Genomic DNA, 10,524 nt, shown 5'->3' with positions numbered 1-10,524 from the left:
GAGGCCTTCTCCATTTTTGGGGAGCAGTGGATCATAGGTAGAGTTCATATAGACATTTGCTATATCAATATTATTCTTTATTCTCCATGGAACTTGTGGGGAGACCCTGCAAATACTTTCTGACCATACTGCTCGTGTCCATGTACTCCTTCTTTAGCCTGGAGACCCCTGGAAATGTAAAGAACCCTCTATGAAGAAAAGAATGCTGCTGTGGAGGAACCTGTGGGTGGCCCAAGAAAAGCCAATCACTATTTATGCTATTGTAGGTGAATGCAGAAAAAGCAATGCAAAAAAAATCTTGTTTTTGTTTAACACAAAACAGTTAATTGTGAATGAGTTTTCTGGAACTTTGTGAAGGAGAGATTTGAGAACAGTGTCAATGCTATTTATAAATTATCCAAAGGACAGTTAGTCAATTAAAAAGTGCTTTTGAGTCTCATCACACAAATTTGTAATATGAAATATAGTATGTTTGCTCTTTCTAAGTAGAAGGTAAATGACAGTCATCATAAGCAGATATCTAAGATTTGTTTTTAAATACTTTAATCAGTAACAGAACAGCAAAGAGAAATAGATATTTTCAATAACACAAAGCTCTGATGAAAACTCTTGATATTTTCATGACACTTCTATAATATCAGTACATAAATATAAAATAGCTAATTATTTTAACATAGGTTGCATGCCAATTCTTATACAAAAAATACCTAACATGACTGGCTAAATGCTAGCCTTCAAGACAAGGCCAATACCACGTATACTCGTTGTGGTTCTATTTTCATAAAGAAGCCTGACATGTATTCGTTCACATAAAAATTATGTTGGGTAGCCCATATAATATACAATTGAAAGATGATGGCTGAATTGCAGGAAGATTTGACTGATTGGAAGTGAATTGGTTTTCGATTTCTTCAGTAGAAGAATTCTTAGGGTTCTCTTCCACTAGAAAACATTCAAAAATTGTTATTTACAATTATACTATTTTATAATACAGTATTTTTGTCTTCTTTGCTTACACATTCAAATCCTTTGCATTCCTGTTTTACATTGAAATGGCTGCAGCTACACACAAGGGGACAGATAGAACAGAGAGAACTCAGGCAGTACTTACAATTTTAGTCTTCTCACTCCCCCAAAACCATTACTACAATCAGAAAGCGAAGTGAGGATTTTATTGGCTTTTCACCAAGAGCAACAGAGTTATTTTATTTTACTTTTCTTTACAGCCAGAGGCTTAACCCTGACAACTTCTAACCAACATTGCAAATGGAATACAATTTATATGTCAGTAATTTATATTTATTTAAATATTTTTACCCCGCCTTTCTATTTAAAATATTCAAGCACAAAAAATACAAATATATTTACAAATTTAAAATATGAGAATTTAAAATATGAGACCTCAGAGGGACATAACCAGCTAAAAACATAGAGAGGAGGAACACACACATACAGACTCAAACATTAATAAAAACACGAGTAAAAAGGGTGGCTTTAGCCTGACGCCGGAACAACGCTAGCATTGGCGCCATGCGAATATCCCGAGGAAGAGAATTCTACAGCCTGGGAGCAAAAGCTGAGAATACCCTGTTTCGCGTAGATGTTAATCTTATCTCCACAAGTGGGGGAACACGAAGCAAAACCTCCCCAGCTGACCTCAATCCCCACGCAGGTTCATATGGGAAAAGATGCTGGATGGCTTCAGATACTCTAGAGCCAACTCATTAAGGCTTTATAGGTCATAACTAAAACTTTAAATTGTGCCTGGAAACATACGGGAAGCCAGCACAGCTGCCGAAGCACTGGCATAATGTGCTCCGTATAACTAGTGTTGGTTAAAACTCGAGCAGCCACATTCTGGACCAGTTGAAGTTTCCAAAGGCTCTTTAGAGGCAGCCCTACATAAAGTGCATTACAGTAATCCAGTCAGGATGTAACAAAAGCATGGATCACTGTGGCCAAGTCATGTTTGTTCAATAAAGGTTGCAGCTGGCAGATTAAACGAAGTTGCCCAAAGGCACTCCTGGCCACCGAAGAAATCTGATTTTCAAATGTTAAAAAAAAAAAAAAAAGGGTCCAGTAGGACTCCCAAGCTGCGTACCTGTTCTTTCAGGGGAAGAGTAACCCCGTCTAGAACAGGTGCCATGCCACATTCACGCACAGATGGCCTCCTGATCCATAGGACCTCAGTCTTATCTGGGTTCAATGTCAGCTTATTTAACTTCATCCAAACCATCACTGCTTCTAGACACCAATTTAGATCAGTCATTGCCACACCTGGTTCTAATGTCACAGGGAAATAGAGTTGGGTGTCATCTGCATATTGATGGCACCATCTTCCAAAACTCCTTATGACCTCTCTCAGCGGCTTCGTGTAGATATTAAACAGCATAGGGGACAAGATGAAACCTTGCGGGATCCCATAGCACAATTGCCACGGGGTCAAATAGCAGCCCCGAGCTCTACCTTCTGAAAATGTCCTGACAGATAGGACTGGAACCATTGCAAAACAGTGCATCCAATACCCAACTCCGCCAGGCGTCCCAGAAGGATATCATGGTCAATGGCATCAAAAGCCACTGAGAGGTCTAGGAGAATCAACAGGGATGCACTCCCCTTGTCTATCTCCCAACGTAAATCGTCTACCAGGGCGACCAAGGCTGTTTCAGTTCCAAAACCAGGCCTAAAGCCAGACTGAAATGGATCTAAATAGTCTGTTTCTTCCTAGAAAGCTTGGAGTTGCAATGCCACCACCCTCTCGAGTGCCTTGCCCAAGCAGGGAATATTAGCAATTGGGCAACAGTTATTTAAGTCATGTGGGTCCAGGGAAGTCTTCTTGAGTAATGGTTTTATAACTGCCTCTTTCAAGGCAGCAGGAACCATATCAGATCTAAAAGACGCATTAATAATCCCCTGGACCCAGCCAGTTATCCCTTCCCGCCTAGATTTAATAAGCCATGAAGGGCAGGGGTCAAGTGAGCACGTGTTCAGTCGCACTCCTCCAAGCACCCTGTCCACATCCTCAGTCTGCAATAGCTGAAACTGATCCCAGAGAAAAATGACTGGATGGTGCACTCAACACATTCTGTGCACCACTTACACAGCAACCAGAGTCTAAATCCAACCGGATGCGGGTGATCTTATTAGCAAAATGCTTTGCAAACAGATAGCATTCGGGGGGCCAAAGGCTCCTCTATTTCGTCATGAGTGCCAGACTGCAACAGGCCCTGCACTAATCAAAACAATTCCACTGGACGGCATTGTGCAGACGTGATACGGGTGGAGAAGTAGCTTTGCTTTGCTGTCAGCGCTGCCACAAAGTACGCTCACAGTTCAGCTCTAACCGGCAGCCGATCAGACTCAGCTCTAGTTCTCCTCCAGCAGCATTCTAGCCGTCGCACAGACTATTTTGCTGCCATCATCTCCCTAGAAAACCAGGGAGCAAACTTGGCTCGACTGGTCCGAAGAGGTGTTCCATGTATCAACTAGGGTATCTACAGGATTATTTGCCATAATGGCTGAACATTCTCTCAGGGACCCCAGAAAACACTCCGGATCCATCAGCCTCCGAGGGCAGATCATCTTAATTGGTCCTCTGCCTCTGTGAAGGGGAAGGCCAGCAGATAGTCTAAACTTGACCAAGTAGTGATCAGTCCATGACAAAGGGAGTGTAGCCACATCCCTTATCCCAAGAACTCTATCACCCTTAGTCCAAAAAAACAAATCGAGTGTATGATCTGCAACATGTGTTGGATCAGTTATTTCTTGGGATAATCTTTGGGTGGTCATGGTATCCATAAAATCTTGGGCTGGACCAGACAGAATAGCCTTGGCATGGATATTAAAGTCCCCCAAGACCAAAAGCCTCGGCGTCCTCAATGCCACGTCCGAGACCACATTGGCCAGTTCGAGCAGAGCATCTGCCGTAGAGCGAGGTGGGCGGTACACAAGCAGCATACTCAACCTATCCTGGCCACCTAACGTCAAGTACAGACACTTGAATTTGATACTTTATTGGACCACAACCCTAGCCAGTGAGGGTATGTCTACACTACCACCCTAGTTCGAACTAGGGTGGTTAAAGTAGGCAACCAGAGTTGCAAATGAAGCCCGGGATTTGAATTTCCTGGGCTTCATTTGCATATTGCCGGGTGCCGCCATTTTAAAATGTCCGCTAGTTCGGACTCTGTGCCTGCGGCTACACGCGGCACGAGCTAGGTAGTTCAGATTAGGCTTCCTATTCCGAGCTACCATTACTCCTCGTGGAACGAGGTGTACCGGTAGTTCGGAATAGGAAGCCTAATCCGAACTACCTAGTTTGTGCCGTGTGTAGCCGCGGGCACGGAGTTCAAACTAGCGGACATTTAAAAATGGTGGCGCCTGGCAATATGCAAATGAAGCCCGGGAAATTCAAATCCCGGGCTTCATTTGCAACTCCGGTTGCCTACATTAACCACCCTAGTTCGAACTAGGGTGGTAGTGTAGACATACCCTGAGATAGTATCTCGATAGACAATTGCCACTCGACCTCCCCGACCATTAAGCCGCGGTTGATGCTGTACCGAGAACCCAGCCGGGCACAATTGGGAAAGGTCGATGTCTCCTTCCACTCTCAGACAGGTCTCATTGATACAAGCCAGGTCACCCCTTCATTCAGAATTAAATCATGGATTACAGCGGTATTCTGGGATACCGACCTGGCATTCAGCAACAGCACCCTCAGGGCTGATGGCCAGGTATTAAAGGTACCAAAATGTTTAAGGCTGGGAATAGGACCGGAAAAAGGAACAGCACATAACTGTCTAAACCTCATTCCCCTTGGCTGGCTGGTCCGGATCTTACTTTCATATCTTCCCCTACCTGTCACAACTGCCACGATGCCATCTGAGCCCTCCTCCTTAGGCACCCCATCTGTTCCAAACCACGTATTGGCAGTGGGGGTGGGAAGCAGAACAAACACACACCTTCAGTTTGAGTAGCTAAAGGGAACTTCCTCTCACCAAGAACCCTCACCAGGGACTGAATAGGCCACCACACAACCAAGTGTGCTGCTCTCACCAGCACACACAAACACACACTCAATTACAATCTACCATCACAGCACACACCCTTGCCCTTGGTCTGCCCCCAAAGGGCTCCCCCAAAAGAGCAGCCCCCTTTGGATCACCCCTTCGGGGAAGCCCGGCCTCCTGGCTTTAAGGCCACCCCTGGTAATAGCTGCAGGCAACACCTGCAGCTGAAAGGTCTGAACCCTAACGGGCAGGCCTCTTACCTAGGAGCTAGGGGGTAACAGCTGTGCAGCAAGAGCTCTGCCTTCTGAGGTCTGGAGAAGCTCAGCTAACTTCTGGCTTTAAGGCCACCCCTGGTAATGCACAATTGTTACCACTTAGCTTCTTGAGAGGCCTGCCCATTAGGGCTCAGACCTTTCAGCTGCAGGTGTTGCCTGCAGAAGTTAGCTGAGCTTCTTCAGACCTCAGAAAGCAGAGCTCTTGCTGAACAGCTGTTACCATCTAGCTCCTGAGTAAGAGGCCTGCCTGTTAATAACAGACAGATAAGTCAAATACTGCCCACATGGGGCTCTCCTTCCAAACAAGAAGATAGAAAGTTCTCTATAAATTACCCTCCACAGAGAAGAATTTTTAGTGCCTTCCACCAAGCAGGGTGAACTTATTTTTGTGTTTGTAGAGATTTTACCATGATTTATAGCCACATCATTGAAATGTATCATGTAATGTAAAATTAACGAGATCTTGTATATTTCATGTTTGTGAAGCTCTTAGTCCTACTTGTCAATCATAAATATTAAATTTTATACCAGTCAGATTTCACGGGAAATATTTCCACAATGTTGGCGAGGATTTCAGCTGATTCTGATAAAACTACCAAACAGGGAATTTTACAGAGGCAAATTATGAGTACCCAAATTAGATTTTGGTCATATTACTGTCTTGATACCTCTAACTTTTGCAAAAATTGACCCTAAACGCCAGCAAACATAGTCAGGCCTTAGCTTTAGTTCTCAGCTGTTAGACTGCATTTTTTTCCAGTAAAACATCTACTTTTAATACAATATTAATTCAATACTAAGGCCTTCTACCTGCAAACACTGATGTACGTGTTTAATTTAAAATTCATATTTAGTCTCAGTGACCATAAAGACATGGATAATGTGTTTAATTATAATGATAAACACCTACAAAATTGTTTGAAGGATTGGGGCCTTAGAGGGAAGAGTACCACCAACTTAATCATCAACCATATTGTGTTTTCCAACTCAACTTACGTACTGATTTGCTCTGACTTTAGTTTGTGTATGACTGCACACTCAAAGCAATATGACTCCACATAGTACACTATTGATAAATACAGATTGAAAATGCAAAGAACTCTATAAAGTGTGAGTCACATTCATTACTTCCAACTGAGAATTTGCATTTTTATGGATGTAATTTTATATAATAATATATTTACTTCATGCAGAGATAGTTCAGTTTACTTTATCACAAATACATATTGCATTTGTCAAATTAAACAAAATTCAGAAGTTACTGGAATCAAGTGAAGAAGTTTTCAACAAACTGCCTTCATGAAACTAAACTTCAAAAGTACCTTACTAAATTATAGGAATTTTCCAAATATCCATTCTCTACCACATATGCACTAATTAATTCTCTTGATTTTCAGAGGCTTCAGGCACCAACAGCTCTGATTGCAGTCTGTGGAAACTGCAGGTACTCAGCACCTCTGAAATTCAGGCCATTAAGTATAAACAATATAAAATGTACATTATTAGCTTAAAGAGAATGGATTTTTATCTACATAAAATTAGCATAATAGAGCAATTTATAAGGACACAGACTGTGAAGCAGAATCAACATCTTGTCCTGGATAGTCCAGAAAAGTGAAATTAAGACTTGTCTTAACATATGTTGAATTAATATGTTCCCAAAGTATATTATGGCTATCTGGCAATGAAAGCACTTTATGATTTGGTACATATTAGACGCTGTAAGGGTATGTCTACACTTGCACTCTTTTTCGAGAGAGGGATGCAAATGAAGACATTAAAAATCGCAAATGAAGCCGGGATTTAAATATCCCGTGTTTCATTTGCATATTCGTGTTATGGCGCTCTTTCAAAATAGTGCTATTTTGAAATAACAGAGGGTGTAGTGTAGACATACCCTAAGATATTAGGTTGATTTAGTTGAGATTGGTCCTGCTTTGGGCAGGGGGCTGCACTCGATGACCTCCTGAGGTCTCTTCCAGCTCTATGATTCTATGATTAGTTCATCTTCACTTGTTTGTGTTTGTATCTTTCTACAAGCTGTGACTTTTGAAGCTTTTCCCTTACCCCTACTCCATCCAAGAACTATGGCTATATGTATCAACTGGAAAACGTTTTAAAAATTGTTGTAATTATATATACCTATCTCCATGGATATGTCTACACTACAAAGTTAATTTGAACTCACGGACGTTAGTTCGAATTAACTTTGATAGGCGCTACACTAGCGCTCAGCTACTTCGAACTTAATTCGAACTAGCGGAGCGCTTAGTTCGAACTAGGTAAACCTCATTCTACGAGGACTAAGCCTAGTTCGAACTTACTAGTTCGAATTAAGGGGTGTGTGTAGCCCCTTAATTCGAACTAGTGGGAGGCTAGCCCTCCCCAGCTTTCCCTGGTGGCCACTCTGGCCAACACCAGGGAAACTCTACTGCCCCCTCCCAGCCCCGGACCCCTTAAAGGGGCTCGGGCTGGCTACGATGCCCGTGCCAGGTGCAAGCCTGCCAGCACCCAGCCAGCAGACCCTACTCCTGGCACAGCTTGAGCCAGCCACCTGATGCCTCCCAGCCCCCCCCCCCCCCTTCCCGGGACCAGGCTGGCAGCTCCCGGGAGCTTGCCCGGGACCGCAAGAGGCGGGCACCCGCCTGGTCTAGTGCGGACATCGTGGACCTCGTCCATGACCTCCGCACTAGGCACACAGGAAAGCAGCCATCTAGGGCAGGAGAGCTGCCAGCCTGGCCACCCAGGAGCAGGTGTGCATGAAAATCAAGGTGGTCCACTGAGACCCCCGACCCTGAGCTTACAATGGCCGTACTGGGTCAGACCAAAGGTCCATCTAGCCCAGTAGCCTGTCTGCCGACAGCGGCCAACCCTAGGGACCCTGGAGGGCATGGACCGAAGACAGTGACCAAGCCATTTGTCTCGTGCCATCCCTCTCCAGCCTTCCACAAACTTTGGGCAGGGACACCACTCCTACCCCCTGGCTAATACCACTCCATGAACCCAACCTCCATGACTTTATCTCACTTCTCTTTAAACTCTGTTTTAGTTCTAGCTTTCACAGCCTCCTGCAGCAAGGAGTTCCACAGGCTGACTCTTTGCTTTGTGAAGAACAACTTTCTGTTACTAGTTTGAAGCCTGCTACCCATTCCTTTCCTTTGGTGTCCTCTAGTCCTTCTATTATGGGAACTAATGAAGAACTTTTCTGTATGCACCCTCTCCACCCCACTCATGCTTTTATAGACCTCTATCCTATCCCGCCTCAGTCTCCTCTTTTCTAAGCTGAAAAGTCCCAGTCTGTTTAGCCTCTCTTCATATGGGACCTGTTCCAAACCCCTCATCATTGTAGTTGCCCTCTCCTCTCTTCCCCTCTCCCACCTCCTTTTCCCAGTCTCCCCCAGTTTTGTTCAATAAAGAGAGATTCTATTTTTGAACACAATTGTCCTTTATTTTGTACATCAGGAAGGGAGGCTAGGGAAGGGTAAGTGGAAGGAGGTGAGGGAGGAATGGGGTACGAGCCCCCGATGGGGAGGACTGGGCTGGCTCTGCGGGCTTCTGGGGGTGGAAGCTCTCCTGCAACACCCCAATTGCCCCCTCTCCCCAGATGGCAGCCTGCGGCAAGTGCAGCCGGTCTGATGGCCGAGTGCTGTGATGTGCCCAGTGTGGGTACTCCGGGCAATCCAAGCCAGGACTGCTTTGCAAGCGGGGCACCCCTGAGAATTGTCTGTCCAGGGTGGGGGTCGGGTCCCTTTAAGCACAGCCCTCAGATAGCCTGAGGCAGCAGCTCCACGCTCTAAGTCCTCATCTGATGTCCTGCCGGCACTGCTTCCGGCCATTCTTAACCCCGGTTCAGGGTCCACTCTGTGTGGACATGCTAGTTCGAATTAGCAAAACGCTAATTCAAACTAGTTTTTTAGTCTGGATCCGTTAGTTCGAATTAGCTTAGTTCGAATTAACTAATTCGAACTAAGTTAGTTCGAATTAGCGCTGTAGTGTAGACATACCCCATGAGACAATTAGTGGAGGCCAAGTAAGTATATTTTTTTCAAAACCACAGTATTTATAGAATGATAGAACTGGAAGGAACCTTGAGAGTTCATCCTGTACAGTCCTTGAACTCCCAGCAGGACTAAATTCTATTGAAGTTCCTTTGTTTTAAACATTTTGCAATCTTACCTCTGGCTGTGCAATAAAAATCAGTAGAGGGAAATGTGCTATTGAATTGAGGAGCCACTTCAAGTGGCAACATTTTTCCTCTCTTGCATTGCACCAAAGAATTGTAATAGTGATTAAACTACACACACCTAATTTGTTAATATCAGAGACCAGTTTCTGTACATTATAAAAATGTGTCTATTTCTTACCTGTAGTTGGTGACTTTTCCACTTCAGTCTTATACTTTTGAAGACTACGAATGGCCTGGCCAGTTGTTTTTCCACTTTGTAACAAATCTAAAAAGATCTATTGTCATTTTTATGAACTTTTAATGAGAATTTTGAAAAACAAGAAGATACAAACTATGTTTTTTTTTTTTAAACCTGGTCTAAGTTTTTAAAAACTGACCAATGATACAGATTGCTAGGAGTTAGTTACAGTTCTGTGACTTTGCTAGTAATATTCAGGTAGTTTTCCTTTCTGTGCCTTAGCTGAACCTACAGATTGTTCTGTGGCTCTCATGATTCAAGCCCCTACTCTTAACTATAAAACTCTGATTCTTAATTTACAACCAGCAGTTTTTCTTTCCCTCACATTCACTTTACATACTTAAAAAGCAAAAAGACAAGGTTAACATTCTCCTTGAAGGCATCACAGAACATTTTCTCAAAATAATAAACTGCTCCAGGCCACTTTTCTCTCTGTTAATGGGGGACAGGTAGGGTTCTGAGCAGGGTTTTTAGAAGGAGGGATCGGAAAGTCCATATAGTCAACCAATCCCTGCTACTCGTTAGCATACAGGTCTTCATAGACACTCTCTCAGCCCTCGCTCTACAGAAGGGATAGCATAAGAATTGTGCTATTCTAAGTAAAAATTTCAAGAAGAAATATATTAATGGAAGATATGCTACAAGTACATACTTTCAGACAAGATTTCCAGCCTTTTTGCATTCTTTTGTAGGGTCGTATACCACTGGTTGGCCATAATGGATCGAACACCAGTAAGGCTTAGAAGGACTGCTGTTTCTGTTGGTCTCTCAATAGACATATGTAGATGACTAAAGAAAGTTAATAGTATAAGA

General features: G+C 43.6%; 1 protein-coding gene across 4 annotated transcripts in view; it reads right to left on the bottom strand.

Moving 5' to 3' along the window:
- Positions 1 to 527: 527 nt before the first annotated feature.
- The window catches only part of CFAP46 (cilia and flagella associated protein 46), a 211,320-nt gene continuing 201,323 nt past the window's right edge, over positions 528 to 10,524 (bottom strand). For all 4 annotated transcript variants that reach the window (XM_075935219.2, XM_075935218.2, XM_075935222.2 and 1 more), the window contains 3 exons: positions 10,364 to 10,500; positions 9,652 to 9,738; positions 528 to 942 (listed from right to left, as the gene is read on the bottom strand). In XM_075935219.2, coding sequence (XP_075791334.2) covers positions 806 to 942; positions 9,652 to 9,738; positions 10,364 to 10,500 — 361 coding nt within the window. In that variant the 3' untranslated portion in view covers positions 528 to 805. The remainder of the gene's footprint in view (positions 943 to 9,651; positions 9,739 to 10,363; positions 10,501 to 10,524) is intronic.

The sequence above is a fragment of the Pelodiscus sinensis genome, chromosome 8 (genome assembly GCF_052426305.1).
Source record: "Pelodiscus sinensis isolate ZL-2025 chromosome 8, ASM5242630v1, whole genome shotgun sequence".
NCBI lineage: Eukaryota > Metazoa > Chordata > Testudines > Trionychidae > Pelodiscus > Pelodiscus sinensis.
This window is presented reverse-complemented; position numbering and strand designations above follow the sequence as displayed.